Genomic DNA, 18,625 nt, shown 5'->3' with positions numbered 1-18,625 from the left:
AGTGTAGCTCATAACTATTCGTGGTCGCAGTGATGCTTACCTGTCTCTTATACACATCTAGATGTGTATAAGAGACAGACATTGCACCGAGCACTGCAAGTCCGTAACGCCCAAATATCCTCAACAATTCGCTTGCCGTTGCTGATGACCGCGTTCCACATCGACGCCTGCATGCATATATTGGACCTCACATTCAACAGTCATGACGGGCCACTGCGTGGAAATTCGATTTATCACCAGGAACAAATGGTGACTCCATCACTGACAAGGACGTCCGTCATCGTATGCACGCCGTATTTTTGCCGCAGAAATGGTGCCGCAAAAGCGCACGTAATTCATGTCTTGCATGGCAATGTTCGCAAGGCAGATGCGGCCGCGCATTTTGCCCCTGCGGCTGGCAATAAACCACCACCGGAATGATGTTGTCTGCTTGTCCTTGATCACAAAACTCGAACAAAAGAAATTCGGAAAATATGCAGTCAAAAGACAGTCCTTGAGTTGCTCATCAACGAAGTGCAACTGTCTTAGATGCGTATAGATCAGGTGGAGGGAAGAGACTACTTTTACATCAAGATGTTTTTTTTTGTACAGTTATTTTTTGTCCAGCAAGGCACTCAGCCGGGAGACGCAGGTGTAATGTCCGGCTGGGAAATGCAGCTGTTATTTCCACCTGAACAATGTTGCTGTTATTTAGCAGAGGGTGACGCAGCTGCAGTGTTGGGGCTTAGAGGGTTTGTGAGCCTCGGATTTGCTATCATTTTGGAAGCCGCGCTGTAACGAAGCATCACCGCTGCACTTCTAAATATAAGAGCACTTGAAAACTTCACTGACATCGGTCACCGGGAGAATAGACAGCAGAGGATAAGCGGTACCTCTGATGATATGCGGTATGTATGCAACATAATGGTAATAACGGTAATTATCTGAGCCTGCATTCCGGTTATTATGTACCACTATGGCAACCACAAAGATTGTCTGAGCTGGAAAGGAAAATTACTATCGATAAACTATGTTGATAGTTTAGTAACATGTATAACTACTTATTTTCAGTTCAATAAACACAATGATAAACATTGCTACTTACTGTTCAGTGTTCACTCAGCATAACGAACAACCTAATAATTATTCGGCAAGGCTGCCAGCATAAATAGCGAACCGTCAATTACGTTTCAGCTGCAGTCGCAGCCACGCACTGCGCGCACCCAAAACTGAATTATTGACGGAGATCAGGAATTGGCGTTAGAGAACTGTTCCGTGAAATTAACAGATTACTTATTTACTACTTCTATTTGACCTAATTTTTTGTGTAATACTAATGAAAATTAAATTATCGGTTTCATGACATAATTTGATTATAATATTCTCGAAACATATAACATAGCATTAAACATGCATTCTGATTGTAAAAACATTCATTTAATGAGATGAGAAAATAGTTAGCTATTAGAAAGACCAAATTTTACGATGTATTACCTCGAAAAGTAATGTGCTTTAACATTCAACCAATGTTAAAAAAATGTAATTTTGAAGAGAATTAGATAATATGTTAAAATTATACTCCTCTGAAGAAGATGGATTTTTTTAAGCATTTCGAGATAGAAATTGAGATGATAGATTAAAATTACCAGTTATAAAACATTTTGATGTTTTTTAAACAATTTCTACCGAGCCCCTATTGCCACGTAGAGGATCCCGCTTCAAACGTAGCTCGAGACATCAATTTAATGAGAAAGAACTGAATAAAAATGAGTGGAGCATGATAGTTGAATCAATTTGGTAACTGATTAACAAATCCAACATTCAACTGGAACACTAAATTCGTATGATCGTCTTCTGGAGGTCCGTTGTATCTTAAAGATACGATATCGATAAAATTTTATAGGACGTCTCCACAATCAGCCTCGAGTCCAGTGCAGACCGTAAACTCTAGAAACAACAGCCATAAGTAATTAACTGATTACTTCGCACACAGATAATGAATAATTTCAAATCAACACTTATGAACATGTCCACTTTCTTTGAAGTAATATTTTAGTTTATTAGTAATAAATAAATGGAAGATAATAGCAGAGCTTACCATTGTATGCTGCGCTCGAGTCTTGGCGGCAGGCGTGTCAGAAGAAGCCAGTTTCAAGGATTTATCGGCAATACGAGGAATTTTGTCGAAGTGGTGATGTCAGGGGCGAGAACTTGCACCGTAAATTCTAACATTGAATTGTGACAGAGTGCGGCAATATCTGTTACTTCGGCCATTGTTGGAACTTGTTTATCCGGTTTATATATTTCGAATTTGAAGTTCGAGTTATCTAGCACTGATAACAAAATTATTGATCAGAAATGTTTCTTCAAAAAATATCTCATGTAAATTGTTCGGCATATAAAATTAATCCTCAGCCAATGAAAAATTCTAAAACTAAAATTGAAATTACGAAACAAAAGAGGACTAGAACTTCAAATCTTTTCAGATTTTTTATATTTTTTGTCTCATTTTTTACAGCTGCATCATGAGCTAAAATTCTAGAACGAATTAAACCAAGTTGATAAGAAACCTTACACTTTTTTGGTCAAGCTTTTCTCTTATAATCATAAGTTCTCATTAGCGAAATAAGTTCTCATTAGCGAATACTTAAGTAAAAACGCATGCCACGAGAGCCTCTTGTCACTGCCGCACAGCTAACAAGTATAGCAGTAATGAGAAGAGTCTCTGCCGCGCGTGACCAAAATCTGTTATGTGAAAAAAAGAAACTTTAGAACCACGATAAAATAAAATTGAAGTTCAGAGAACAAAATAGCATTGGTGGCCATGAGCGCCATGGACCCGTGGGTCCTCACGCTCTCTTCACGGCGAGCGAGATAAATCTGGAGGAGGCTTGGGAGTTCCGACATTATATTTCTTCACTGATTTGAGACCGCAACTAAATTAATAAAACTGATAATTGCAGAGAGGAAGATGGTTTTAATTAATATAAAGAAAAGTTACTGTAAAATATATCCATGAGAATAAAATTCTCTCTCTCAATTGAGAAAAATTGTTTTCACATTTTTATTCATGCGGATAATGTGAAAAAGGTTGTTGTACATGGTGTAAATAACAATAGTGGTGAAATTGATCAATGATTACAAAATCATTCAGAGTGTTTTTACTGTAATAATCGAGTTTCACTCAAATCAAGGTTAAGTATAGGCAGACGAAGACTGAGAACCCCCTTTTGATGTATCCAGAAAGATATTTTTAACTATTTATTGGAGCTGCGGTCGGATTCGGAGCTCAAGTAATCCGGGAATGGGTCGGTCAGCTTTCGTTTTCGTTCAGCCGGACACAACCTATGACTCCATCGGCCTGTTTACCAATTGAAATCAATAGATAAATGACTGAGACATTGTCCAAATGGTGATGCATTTTTGCCTTTGTGTGTGTCATGGTGACACAGTTAGGCCCGGTAAATTGCGTATCAGTGCTACGAGCAGAAAGTAAGTCATTATTAGGAGAATATGCCTAATTTGTTTTGCGTGTCCCTTTTACTTCTAGGCAGCCTGATCTATGAATATGCTCTGGTTAATATGTGACTCAAGGCCAATACTGCTGATGCAAATTATTAATGATCTTTTTGTCTCGCAGAATTTTGCCCTGAAGAGTTCCTCCTCTTAGGGAAATGAGTGGGAAAAGCTATGCACTTTTGGGCCACGAGTGGGTCATTTTGACTCGGTTTGGCCATGCAAAAGAGTACAATTTTTTATTCTCTATGCTCGCTATGGCTTTGATACTGCAAATATTTTATGTTGCATGGAGCTTCAAAACTCGACCTTACTATATAATCAAAGGCTTCACTACTAGAAATAACTATTTTCGATTAGGTATCACGTCTAGAACTTATTTTGTTCTCCATGGCTTCAATGCTGTTCTCGGAGGATTTAGTTTTAGAAATTATTTTATTCTCTATGTTTAAACACGAGAACTTATTATGTTATCTATGGCTCCAACTGTAGAAATTAATATCTAATCAAATCAAGACAAGATACATTCCTCGGAGACTGCTCCGACACTCCAGATATGAGAGACAGGGAGGAGCGCATGTGAAATGCACAGCTAAGCAAAGAAACAATCAATTTTAATAGACATCAAGAAGCGACAAGCTTGTGCAGTCGCTAATTTGTGTTCGCAGCCAATAAATGTACACGTCTGAATGAAAAACGTAGAAGCTTTCGTGAAGAACCGCTAGCATTTTGTGCAAGACAAATTGACTTTCACTCTCACAAATGGCTCAGCTGTTACGTTGAAAGATTAGATAAGCTGTTCCATTAACCTGGTGTAATCATCGCCTTGTTTAATCTATAAATGCATCAAGAAGTTACCTTCGAAGTTAAAAGCCTCAGCGTCCATGTGTTTGCTTATAATCTAGAGTGATTCATGCATAGATTATTCGGTCGACTCCGAGTTGTAAGTGTTGTAGCTCAATACACAATGATGGAGTTTGCGATGACGGTCTTGTAATTATACGATTATGTATCGGTAATGACGTAAGATTCCAGTATGGCTCTGGCGATGACGATGTTGCTCTAAGAATAAGATGGTGATTATGTTCAAGTAAACATAATAGATTGTTGCGCTGATTCGCATTGGATAAGAATGACGCTTCCTCCTATTGTCAAGTTTCATGTCTAGGCCTACTACAACTTGGCCAAACTCGCGACAAAGTGAGGGAGCAGCTGCATTAAAGGCAGCAGCATACACAGCTGCTGTAGTTGTTACTCTGTGAGCAATATTAGATTAAAAACATGTTTCAAATATACCGCTACTATATTGCGGTAAGTGCCTGCCAATGTGTAATAATCGCACTGCTTCTAATGCTTTCGATAAACCACATTTCCATCATGTTTGTGCGACGAAACTAAAACAAGTGAATGTTTTAATTAATGCACACAAACGTTTTCCATCATGTTTGTGCGACGAAACTAAAACAAGTGGATGTTTCAATGCACACAAACGAAGTAGTAACAGCAACCACCAGCAACACATGAACGAATAACCAATACTCGTCGTAGCGGAAAAAACATCCCAACAAAAAGGGGGATGAAGGCGCGATTTGAAATCCCTAAAGGTCAGGAGGCGGTGCGCGGGACATGATCGAACGCGGCTGGCAAACTGAAAAACGCGTTCAGTTTTAAAGTACAACGCGTTCTATCAGAGAGCTCAGTAGAAATATAGTACAATCAGATAATGCAATAGAAGTAATTCCGTCTGAGACCGCGTTACTTATGATCCATTATACAGTTGAACTAAATGGCAGTACGCCTAACGATGACGATTAACATATATTATAATATTTCTTGCATCGAAAAATTCACTACTTGAGACTACATGTTACATCAAGCGGTTAACTGAGAGGATTTCATTTGTAAATCTAAAACACCAGGATTCAAATGAGCTCATTGGGCAAGGCCCACTGGAAATTGAATTGCAGGAATGCTGTTGTCAGGAATGTATTCTTTTGGCTGAGCGCTCTGGTTGTTTCGGCTGGAAATAGAAAACTCTATTTCATGCGAGCACAATAAAAGGCAACCATATTGCACCGTCGCTTCGAAATGAAGAGACAAAAAGCGAGCTATATTTCGGTGACAAAAATTGCTGGGCATGAGTGCAGGAATGCGGAAAGCGGACAGGCAATTGGTCCGTGAATCGTGACTTACTTCAAACTATTTTACTCACGTGACTTTACGTAAAGTCACTTACGTGACTTTACTTCAAAGTATTTTGTTGCTCTTGTGTACTTTCACAATCAAGGTCAGCTCGAGTGACCAGAAAGTTCTAACTGAATCGCTAGTTCCAGGCATCTGATGACGGAAGAAAGGATTACGAGGAGCTTTGATATTTTGATATAAGTAAGTTTCGCTAGATGCGAAAATTTCCCTGAAAGTTTGCAACTTCAAACTTGGCAGTAAATTTCGAGCTTTAGTTTAATTTAGAAATTGAGGCCAATTTTCACGAAAATATTAGCAAATTGAGGCGAATTTTACTTAAATCGAACGTATATATAGTAAAAACTTCTCTGGACCTGTCATAGCTCAACGAAATAAAAATGAAAATCAAGAGTCAATCAATAGATTATAACATGTTCAGAAAATTTTAATTATTATTTCAATAGAGAGATGCAAAGTCTCAGTCATCAAATATTATAGAAATTTCTAATCATTTGAAAGGCTTTAATAAAGAGGGATTTGTGGGACTCGGCCCCATGCTACGATGTCAGGCTACAAAATAAAAGCAAAAATAATAGGTAATTTATGCATTTAGATGCGGGCCTATAGTGACCGTACATTACTCATAAATTATTTTAAATATTAAATATGGATTAAGATTTTCGGGGTCAACGGCAGTCGTGTTTCACGCAGTAAAATTAATGGGTTACAGTGTCCAAATAGTGACACACTTTCTCACCCACTGCATTCACAGCGAGTGGTCGCAGCACTAATACGCCCTTTTGCCAAGCTCAAATAGGTCGTGGCGACTCACGAAACGACAAAAAAGTGCATAGCTAAATAACGGGACAAAGTCCCACTAATTTCTCCCAGTGAATGGTCGGCCGACACGCCCTAGGCGGGGGACGCTGCTACCGAACAGGCGATCTCCCTTAATTCTCTTCTCGTGGACCCACTTGAATTCTCCACTCAGGAAAATAAGTGAGACATTGTTAAAATAGTGATGTATTGTTTGCGCTTGTGTGAATCATCCTGACCCAATTATGTCAGGCAACAGGGCGTATCTATGCTAAGTCTGTCTTTGCTTGTGCTGCCGGATGGGCAACATTATCCATTCCATTTTCCCAATGAGCCGGCCCAGTTGTAACTTTTCACGGTAATTTTATTTAATTTAGTGCATTTTATATGAAAATATAACAGCGAATAAATAACATGAGATATTTTAGGTGACGTCTTGAACTTACTTAAACTTAAATGTTCCAGACATAATCAAGCCTAATGGAACAAAATTCTTAAGGAAAAAATGTACTAAATTTTTCTGATCACTTTACGCTAAAGAACTTTGCTGCAAAACTAATTATTTTTTTTGCATTCAAACAAGTTTGGCTCATATGAAGATTTACTAATCTAAAAATCAAGCAAGAGGGCAGAACATTAAAATAACTCTCAAGTCATGTTAGAAATAACCACTGAGGAAATAAATTTAAGCGTAACGTATTGTTCATCCATTTCTTGAGAGATTTTATAAACAAAGCCGAGTGTGGCCGAGACACTTGAGAACTACAAACTTTTGTTTGGTTCCTCCTTGAAGGCTCATTAGAATTTTACGGCGCAAGTTCAAAGAAAAAGTCTGCAACACCGAAGCTAAAAGTCAACTTCTAACTTTGCTTTTAAGTTGAAGAGCAGCTCATGCGTTAATCAGACACGCATGTAGAAAAAGAAAGATCATTTCAAGATGAGAAAAGTTTCATAATAATACAATAAAAGAAACTCTCGAGTGACCAGCAATTTGTTGTTTTAGCAAAGGATTTTAAATTTTTTTCCTCGTAATCTCTATTCTGATTTTGAAAAAATCAGAAGCGAGTCGAAATATGCAGAATGAAAATTTTTTTTGTTGTCTGTTAGGTTAAATTGAGCACAAACATTCAATGAAATACATTTTCTATTCTTGTATGCTATTTGAAAAAAAATTATTCGCAAAAAAATGAGCACGCTTGAATTTTAGAATACAATTGGGTTTGGCAACTCAAAACATAATAACATTTCGCTCAGTCGTAGAGCTTTCAAACGAAAATGCTGACCAAACGATCAAAAGGAAGGCTTACGCGTTTAATTGGGCATAAAACGGTGCAATAAAAAAACTCAATGGAGGGAACGGTTAAATAAAATCAACGATATTATAAAATCAACATCTAACGAATATGTATTTATTGGCACATTTGGCGACAAAAAAAGTTCGTTATTGTTATTTACAAGAGCCCCATTTTCATGCGCGCAGCTTTCAATATTGCTCTTGGAACTATTTTAGCTAATTTAGCTGCTTAAAAATTCTCTAGATGAGACGTGGAACTTATCAATAAGTTGCGAACTAACGTCAACCATTGCAGCATCCACTGTTCCTACAAAGACTTTCAAAAGATTTGCACGGAAAAAAGTGCTACAAGAAAGTCGGTAATCAAGTCATTGTTTCAAATGAACCCTTCATTATGCATTGAGGCCCAAATCTTTTCAGGAGATTTTAATTAATTTCTGCTAAGGGCGTCCCAGGAGCAGGAGCCAAAGTAGAACAAGAATTAGGAGGACCTGAAATTCTAACAAAGTTTTGAAGGTACTGAGTAAGGCAGCTATGGTATATGGATGCGGAAACTTGATCTGATTCTTGGATCTCTTGCGCTTTTATGTCGGGCAAGTCAAGGTGAATGTGGCAAGTGTTCCTGAGCCCATTTTGTTGAACAAATGGAGCGAGCGGCTGTCAAATTACAGCATTTTGTTCTGTTTTGGGTACTGCGCGATTATTAACTATTAATAATCTACAAACATTCATGGACGGTGCGGTTTACTCTTCCCCTTTTAACAATGCATGTAGACGTGAATTATTACATACTATTTTTGTTTATTCAACTCTTTCGTTTGTTTAACATGTTTACCTTTAAATAAATGTGCAGCAATGATTGGATAATGATTGGCGTTAAGTTAAATAAATGTAATCAAATCAATTTCTTTGTTAAATGATTAAGAATAAATCGTCAGAGCTTGTTTGATGATGAGGCTTGGAATTGTAGGTGAAAAAACGAAGCCCGAAAACGGCCTCGTAACAGGTTCATGTAGATTATTATGACAGGTTCTCACTGTTGCGATTCCGTCATGAAGAAGCAATAGCTCGACACGAAAGAATTTCAGAGAATAGGTATATAACACTAATAATTAATTGCTTACCCAAGGAATAACGAGTGTAGCTCATAACTATTCGTGGTCGCAGTGATGCTTACATTTAGAAGTGCATGCGTGTAGGTAATTAGGTCAATACACTGAATTGTTAGCGATAGTTAAATTACTATTCATGTAACTTGAATTGATACTTCAATTGGCTGTTCAGATAAAAACTACCGATGTGCTTAAAACTGTGTCCGGTGTCAATCTGGCGTCTCATTATAATCATTATTTTTGTATGTAATTGAGACGTAATATTCACTTGACCTGATAGAGATTGATGAAGAGTCAACAACTGGAAGACACGTGATAGATCACGCGATCAAGACCTTAGTAGTGGGCGGAAGCGAAGCCTATATAAGAGCTAGCAACATTAAGTAAGGCCCCCGCAGTAATTTATAAGCGCTCCGCGATGTAACGTGTCGGTAGAGTTCTCCGACCTTACGGTCGACGCCGTTGCATATACCTCTGTATCATAATGTATTACCACTCCGTGTACAAGATATGTTTTCTGGACAGATGTGTCTTACTTACCTTCACTACTTTGGTAAACGAACCCGGTCCTCAGGTATAGCTTAATATAATGACCTCGGGACAACTGCGGGCAGGGCCATATGTCTTCATTCTAAATTGACTAATTATATCACATTCCCCATTAGTTGCCTATTTCCTAGATTTAAATGACAACTGATGTAAATGATGACTGATTTAAATTATTAATTGATTTAAATTGATGATTGATTAAAATTGATAATTGATTAAAATTGTTGATTGATTAAAATTGATGATTGATTAAAATTGATGATTGATTAAAATTGATAATTGATTAAAATTGATAATTGAATGAAATTGATAATTAATTAAATTGAGAACTTTAAGGGGCAACTGATTAGCAGTTTATTTCTAATTTTTTACTTGGTCGTGACCGAACTTTTGTTCTATCTAGGATGAGTGTCCTGACGAGATAGGTCGTGTGGAAGAAGGGGTGGCGCAGCTCGGTTGCGCCTTCCGTGGACGGCTCCAACTATTTAGTTAATTTTATTTACAATAAATCCTAGAAAGATTTATTACATGCTCGATCGTTATTTTCCTGTCCTTGTCCCGGCATTATTTTCATCGAGATGTGGTTCCTGGAAATCAGAGACGGCCGAGATATGTGACGCATGCTGATAATATGGATATAAAGTCCTAACATGAACGCAATGTCTTCTCTACTGTCAGCGGATTTCTATGATCACACAGTAATTCTTGCTCACAAGTTAACCGAAAAAATGGTCACGATCTTCACTTTTCTGTGAGTCTGTACTTGACGAGATCTTCCATGTTAATACGAAACATTCCAGCAAGTTGAGTTCAACTTTCCTGCCTGCAACTGCAACCCCAATTGTACGCCGGCGTGACAGGGAACAAGTCAAGGCTGATCTGAAAGTAGGATGATTATCCTATTTCCAATCTTCAGTCAACCAAGCAGCGTGTAAAAAATAGAGCCTGGTGGACACTTCGGCAGTATGCTATTTGCTACAGGATTTAGATGATCAGCGTTGACTCAAGTAATCATTTTTCTAAATGATTCCCCGTCATTCTTCTTGTGGCCACTCGTTACGGCTGAAGACCATCCTCGCGTTCATGTATTGGTTAACCAAGTGATGCAAAATATGAAAAATAAAAAGCTTGCGTTGAAGCGGTACGGTGATGAACACGGTCGTGTATAAAAGTGGTTAAGATGACAGTTGATTATGCTATGGAACAAAAATGTTTCATCATTTCGACTGCAATATAGTATTTCGAGAATGTACAGCTTGGAAAAACATGAAAATTGATGATAGAGATACTCAATAATACTTGAAAATCGAATTGAAGCAAAATCATGTATCAGAAATGATACTTGCATTCAAATAATGAGAGCAGAAGCTAAAATGATTCTAATCTAAAGCATTATTGTCAGTCATTAACTAAACTGAAAAGTTACTGGCCGAAAAAATTTGGGGCTCCGCAGGTCACACAAAATAAGTCGAAAAAAGTCCTAAATCTCGCCTGACGTGTCTGTGAGTGCAGAAAGGACTCGTTTCATCTGCTGTTTATATCAAAAGAATATTAACATCGCTACCGCTATTTTCACTAATGTCGAATGGAATGCATACGACACCTGATATGCTGATAATATCATTGAATAGTTTCTAAATGAAGGCTTCATTTCCTTAGCAGAGCTTAGGCCAACCAATCAACCTTAAATTACCGCTACTTTAGTTTAGGTGATTTCCCTAATATCGAACTTAAAATGAATTCGGTAAATAATAAAAATCAATTCGAATAAATAATTTGAAATTCTTGTTCATGCAAAAACATATTTTTGTTCTAATGAGGCACAAAATTGCTCTTCGTTATTTCGATCCTGAAGAATATCGCTTTGAAAAATTTGTTCGCATGAAACGATTGCTGCGATCCCTTGAAGGTATAATGGAATGCCATGAGAAAACTTTTTTATTTCCTTATATAACGATGCTATGCCAATTAAATCAGTTCTGGCAAGGAAATTTTGACGTGCGATGGAAAAATTCATCGTTTTAACATCCATTCAGCCTCAAAACTAGTAGACAACAATAGGTCGAAGGATTTTCAATGCACAATTTTATGTGTTAATTTAAAAAGTAAATATGAATTCTATCCTTTATGAAACTTGATCGTGCATTCTATGAACAATCAGGCTGGATGACCTATGCATGTCGGCTGCTGGTAGCCACCCACCAACTGTCAATTCCAATATCGGGTTTATTTCTCTTTATTTCCGAAACATCGTCTTTAATAATACGAGGAAATAGGAAGCTGATCTATAGTAACGCGGAGGAACAGTGTAATCAATATACAGTACATAAATATATCACTTGCTCATGATCCGGTATTTCTTTTTTCTATAATATTCGAATTTCATCGAATGAAATATATATGGCTGCGTGTTGAGGAATGTCGGCATTTATGTTGCGAAATTGACACGAGTAGGACAATTTGGCACAGAGTTGTCTCTAGTAATGGTACGTTTTACTGAGCATCAGCGAATTTTTATGTCGTTCATAGACACTCTGGCGTTCATATCGTCGCACTTAGAACGATACTACGGTAATAATGCCATTTTATTACAAGTGAGCTGGATGGGATGTACATGCAATGGTGATACTATTTCAACGATGAACTTAAAAATATGTAATTATGCTTCAGAAACTATTCAGAATATCGGTTAATTTTGAACAAATAACACAGAAAAAAAACAAGCGTGGTTCTGAGTTACCAGAACCTGCAGCGTTGCTTTGATGCAGTAGTTAGGCAGTTGCAGAACTCAGAACTGTCCTGCCTTGTTACGCTCGGCTAATGTAAACGGAAGCTTGCAAAATTTCACACGCCTCGCGCTCTAAGCGGACTTGGCAAAATGAAAATAGTTGCAGATATCACACAACATTAGACAATAAAATCTTCGGTAGTTTACGCCAGATGCAGTAATTGGTTTGTGGAACAATTTGAATTGAATTGGTCGAATCGTTCTCTTCATTCAATTTTTAATGAATGTTTTCAGAAAATTGCCGCCGACCGGAAATATGTATAACTATGAAGCGTTTGCATCAAGAACTTACAGCAAGAACGCAATGTCTGTAAGAAAATGAGTCACGAGAACTCACAAATACACTTTTTTATATATAAGGAAGAGTTATAAAAAATCAAAAACTTTGACGGACGATTTGTCCGTTTGAAACCTACATATATTTATGACAACTAATCTACAGCTTTGAACACCACCTTCATTATCTCAGACGACCTTTGAGCACTCTACCCTCATCTCACTCATTTCAGTAGCTCTTTATATCACTGCTCCAACTCGGGGAATCCGCAGGACCTGTTTTCCTGCCTGAATTTCCCAACTGTGACGTTGTGACGAGTAGGTCTGCAGGCATGTGAATTATACTCGCGGCTACAGTAGAGCTTTCGTCCGACAAAACACGTTTCGGTCCAATCTGGGGCGTTCTTTAAGCCTTTGTCTTCTGACAGCCAATCTCGTTACCCGGTCTTTGAATACAAAGGAAACCGACGACGCTTAATATATCAGTAGCTAAAGGGTGGAAAAACTGTCAAATATTACAGTACTCTGAAGTTTCAGGAACCTTTAGCTTTTAATTTTTTCTCGTTTATTCGTTAATGTTGTGAAGTTCAATGAAAAATGTAAATAGATCGACTGTCAACTAATTGGTTTTTCCCTGTAAACTGATCATCTGTTTCCTGTCAAGTTATTTTCTGTTTCTTCTGAATTTTTTGGTAGTTTCCTGTCAACTGTTTGCCAGTTAGTCAACACAAGGTAAGATGAGTGAGCAACTTGTTAGGTGGTCATTGGAGACGATCCATTGTGATGGATTGTCCATAGATCCCCTTATGTTAGTGTGAATGCTAATAATAATAACAAAATTCGAATAAATGAGTCAAATGTGACAATCCAAAAGGGGGCAACGTTTGGTCAATAAAAATCAAATGATTTTCTGCCTGATTCTATCGGAAGTAAAGCCTTTACCTGTCTACCTATGATTCCATTACCGTTTGCCAATTTCCGAGCATTTCATGCGAGGATACTGTAAAAAAGTGTCAACAAATTAACTATACGTTCTTATACGGTGAAAATGCATAAATCCCGCTAATAATAAACTTCACATATGCATAAACTTCATAATATGAAGGCTCGATCAATGTCTCAATAGCTGATGATTTTCTGCGGATCTATTCAAGTTTTATTTTGCTTCCTTTCATCCGCAAAATAAGAACTAAATTGAAGTTAGGCTCGAAATAAGTTGTGGCTCTCAAGAGATGGATGTCATGTGACTTCCAGCAGCCTCTTTGCTGCCACTTGACACTTGTCACAACCAATTACCGATGAACGAAAAAATAAGGATATGACACTGTAGGCGTTAGGGAAATATAAGATGTGGTATTTATACAGTTTGCATTTTTCAACTTTTCACCTTACTTACGAGTATGTTAGTTTTCCAAGTTGCCGTTCGAAAGAGTTAGTACCGTTACGGAACTTAGAACATATAGCTATAGGAGCGTTTGAACTTTATTTGGGATTTGTTTTTCGTGTGTTTTACTTAGTGATTGTTTTAATTGAGTTGTTTTGTATTATTATGTTTAATAAGGTTAAAATTAGGATTGAAAACGTGAAAAACAATATTGTTAGGGACTGGACATGTTGTACATTTCTCATTTTGTATTAGAGGAAGTTTGACGTGACCTTGGCCGAATTACGGAAGATAGTTTAGTCTTTTGGTTGCCGTCGATGTGTAAGGTATGTCTCGTGTAAATAGGAACAGTTAAAGTGGATGTTAGGTTAATTACTGTCGTTTGTCAAGAGTGTACAATTTTGTGAATATATGAGTCACTTTTAATGGTTAGACTTTGATGCTTCTGATTACGATACAATATTTATGTTCAAGTCTATTCGTTGTTACATATTTATTATTGTTTGCTTATTTATTTTCAGGAAACTTAATAATAATACCAATTCAAGTCATTTGTCAGCATTAGTCAAAATCACATTTCAGTGTTAATATTTGCCAATAAAGATTCTCGAGAAAATTTTGGTTCTTACTGGAGCTAATGGATAATAATGTGGCTAATGGATAATGCTATTCGATCACCTGGCTGAATAATGCAGGGTGAAAAATGGCTTTATTTTTTCCTTGTGTTGGAATGCGTCCCTAAAAATATTTAGGAATTATTGAAATTCGTAAAAGGGATGAAAAAATCGGTAAAATTTTTAAATAGTTCGACACCAATTGCAAAACGCATGTAAAAATTATCAGATAACTCGACTTGAAGGAAGATTTCTAATGAATAAAATATTCTGAGCAGTCAATTCAACAGCGCAACTTTTCCGAGTTTTTCTATATGTCTCGTGATTGGTTGCTCTGTGCTGCGCTGGGGGAGGCTAGAGAACAGCAATTAGTGCTGTCGGAAACAATGGACTTCCCTCGGTGTGCTAAAAGAAAACATTTCTGAAAAAAACAACGTCGGTGACGAGACATCTGCTGATCATTCAGACACGTAGCAAAAACATGGCCAACAAACAACGCTGTCTTCGGCGGCGAATCACGAGTGTGAAGTAGAATACAATTCTGCCAATTCTGACTGAAAGTCGCACATTACGGAAATTATTAGCGTAGAAGTTCAGACAAAAAGGACAAAGAGGTGGAAAATTGAAATTTTTGTTGGGCAAATGGGTAGAGAAAGTGTGAAGATTGAAGCACAAATAATTTGAAATATCTTGGAGATCTAATTTGTCGTCAATGCACGGGAATTTGCGCGCGGATAAAATGAATTCTGCAGAAGAAAGACAAGATGATTCATAAATTGATTTTAGTAATTAATAAAGCATCAAAAACATGTGGAGTAAAATGAGCTTTTTTGGCATATTATTTTCTCATAAAATATATATTAGTTTACTTACTCACTTAAATAGGTTTTTCGTTAAATGAAGTGGTCGTGCTTATAACATCTAAGTAAGTTGCTAGAGTTTCTGGGAAATATGTTGGGAGTGTTAGCGAAATATCAGGAACGCGAACCAACGTGGTGAGGAACTTGGTAGTTTGCTTCTTACACACTTGTTGTTATTGCCTCAGTGAGATTGGTCGTCTGAAATGGATTATAAATAATGAGATATTTTAGGAGCATGTTTATTAGATGTAGAAACAAGTAACTGCATGCTAATGAGTTACGGTAACCAGCAATGGCATGCTAATGAGGAGCAGCAACCAGCAATGTCATGCTAATGAGGAGCAGTAACCAGCAATGGCATTTTTTTATGTTAATGAGAAGCAGTAACCAGCAATTGCATGCTAATGAGGAGCAGTAACCAGCAATTGCATGCTAATGAGGAGCAGCAACCAGCAATTACATGCTAATGAGGAGCAGCAACCAGCAAATACATGCTAATGTGGAGCAGTAACCAGCAATTACATGCTAATGAGGAGCAGCAACCAGCAATTACATGCTAATGAGGAGCAGCAACCAGCAATTACATGCTAATGAGGAGCAGCAACCAGCAAATACATGCTAATGTGGAGCAGTAACCAGAAATGGCATGCTAATGAGATATTTGGAAGCCTCTCTAGCTAACCATTCAACATGGTACAAAGAGGCTTATCAGTTCCACGGATATCAGGATGGATGGTCGAGCAGGAACTAAACTTTTGGTTCTCCGGCGACGTTGAAATGCGAAATCAACAAGCGATTTGCATAATCGCGGTGGGACTTTGTAGCGGTACGATTGCGGGAGTAATTTTGCCCTATTTTGTAACCATGATTTGAACATAGAAATTGTCTCTTAAACCATTGAGTGTAGTCCGTGTAGATCCTGTACAGTATCGCTTGCATAAATGCATTTCTGTATCTTTATATTTTTGGGTGTCAGTTATTGGTTATTCGTTTGCATCACAGCCTTTTTCGCTTCATTCTCCTGGATGATATTGTGGACAAATTATTGCAAAAGGCGATCGTTTTTTCTTCTCAATCTCTAAATTTTTAAATTTCCCGTAAATATTACGTTTCTGAATTTGCAGAACTCAGATTCCGAGTTTTAAATTCTATTCCCGAGTTTGAGGCTAAAATTTTAATTCTTAATAAGAATATGAAAGAAAATCCTTTTTAATCTATTGAATGGAAGTAAAGCTCGTTGTCTCTCTGTGGGCGAGGTGAGCTAAGGGAACGAATCTATTACGGAAAATATCTTAAAATATCTCATATATAAAGATATTGAATAATAAAGAATCAATGTTAGGTTTTACTTTGCATCTGGGAGATTTTATAAAAATATATTTTTTATATCTACAAAATTGGTTAAGCTTTGTTTATGAAATATATCTTTTATATCCACGGGCGGTGACGTGAGTGCAGTAGCAACTTACGTATGGCATTGAAGTTCGAGCAGTTGACTGTCTGAAAAATCTATCAAAAAGTGCTCATAGGAAATGGAAATTAGATGTACCTTGGCGTATCGCTCCGTAGACTGGACAGTGGAAGAGTCTTCATTGGTGATGTCACCCGTGGACATGGTCATTGCTTGACGACCTGAGGACGCGCCTGAGGTATATTACGTCATGTAATTAGACGTCGCACCAAAACCTGGTAATCCCGATCGAAAATTATTATAATTTGTTTTTCGATCAAAAACTTTACATTATTTCAATTATTTTGAAACAAATGAATGCTGAAATGCACGCAGGGGGCCATTTTCACTCTGGAAATTTGCCGTTGTAGGGGATTGAATCACCTCTGCTTTTTTGTTGCGTCAGTTTCATCTTTATGGCGGTAGTTGAGAAGGGAAAAAACTGCATTTCCATAAGCATTCAAGCAATATTCTAAATATAATTTTCATCTTCAAGTTACGTCTCGTACAGGATTTCAGGGCCTGGTCTAGAAACACAATTATTTTGTAGAACAAAATGGTCTTACACTCGTAAAACAATTCTCTCCCGCACTTAAAATTTGTTTGCAGTCGATAAAATTTATTTTAAGATTCACTGGGTCTAATTTAATGCATAGAGCTTTAACTAAGTGAATGATTTGTTTTCTTCTATAAAATGGAAACTGAATATCAAATTATTAAAGTTTAAAGTTTACATTGCCTGCTTTTCAGATAGTTTCCGTGATATAGTCTATTTCCATAAAAAATATTGGAAGAGTCCTTGAATTATTCTTTCTACATTCACCAGCGTAAAGAAATCGTTCAATTTGAACTCATTACGCTGTAGCGATAACCACGTGATACCTGAGCTGTCTGGCGCTCTTGTCTTCGAGCTGCTGCTGAAGAGAAGGTGCGATCTTCTAATCTTTGATGTAGCTGTTGAAAATCTCAGAGAAGATGAATATATGAGAACACTTGAACATCTGAGCAGAAAAATGAACATCTAGGAACAGTCGGGAATTTGAAAGCAGTTGAATATCTAAAAGCAGTTGAACATCTTGGAACAGCTGAAAATCTGGAAGCAGATGAACTGGGAACAGTTGAACATCTGAGGGCCGTTGACAATTTTTGAGCAGTTATATATCTAGGAACGCTTGAACATCTGGGCAGAATAACTGATCGAAAGCAGCGTATAACAGATGTTGTTAACGAGTGTGCAACAGAACACACCAAACCACGTCAGGTGACTGCCTTGCTAACATCAAACAATTAAGTTACCCTAAATCTGTAAAAAATTTACAAACAATGAAGATTTTGGTGAAAATTTTAAAAAATTGTAGAATTATAGCAGTTAGAATATTGTAAATGAAATAAATCAAAGAAATATTTTTTCTAGCAAATTGTGCCAAACGTTTGAACATGAAGATTTACTCAACTCTCGAATTTTAAATAGTCTGCAATCTAAACCATTAATTTATCAATTATACCAAAATCAAATTCTCAATGTTATGTTATTAAAGTTTTTCTTTACAGATTTGCATTAAAATAAAGGCAGAATTATTTACGCAATTTCAGCTCAAACATTTTAATGCGCACCAAATAGAAATTTGAATTATGAAGAAGGAATGCAATTTATTTTACCGCTTGATTTGTGCCTGAAAGAAACCCCGTTATGCTTTATTCAAAATCTGTCGGAGGAAGAAACTGCAAGCATCCAAAGTGAGCGTACACTTTCTGACCGTTATTGTAGCTATATCATTAGTAAAGGATTTTTGGTTATTAGTC

At 37.1% G+C, this 18,625-nt stretch overlaps 1 protein-coding gene across 1 annotated transcript in view; it reads right to left on the bottom strand.

Annotated features, from left to right (window-relative positions):
• Nucleotides 1-17,084, bottom strand: part of LOC108681736 (regulator of G-protein signaling 7-binding protein) — a 53,807-nt gene extending 36,723 nt beyond the window's left edge. The window contains exon 1 of the mRNA XM_018170804.2: nucleotides 16,922-17,084. Coding sequence (XP_018026293.1) covers nucleotides 16,922-16,993 — 72 coding nt within the window. The 5' untranslated portion in view covers nucleotides 16,994-17,084. The remainder of the gene's footprint in view (nucleotides 1-16,921) is intronic.
• Nucleotides 17,085-18,625: the final 1,541 nt, after the last annotated feature.

The sequence above is a fragment of the Hyalella azteca genome, unplaced genomic scaffold (assembly GCF_000764305.2).
Source record: "Hyalella azteca isolate HAZT.00-mixed unplaced genomic scaffold, Hazt_2.0.2 contig16311, whole genome shotgun sequence".
Classification (NCBI taxonomy): domain Eukaryota; kingdom Metazoa; phylum Arthropoda; class Malacostraca; order Amphipoda; family Hyalellidae; genus Hyalella; species Hyalella azteca.
This window is presented reverse-complemented; position numbering and strand designations above follow the sequence as displayed.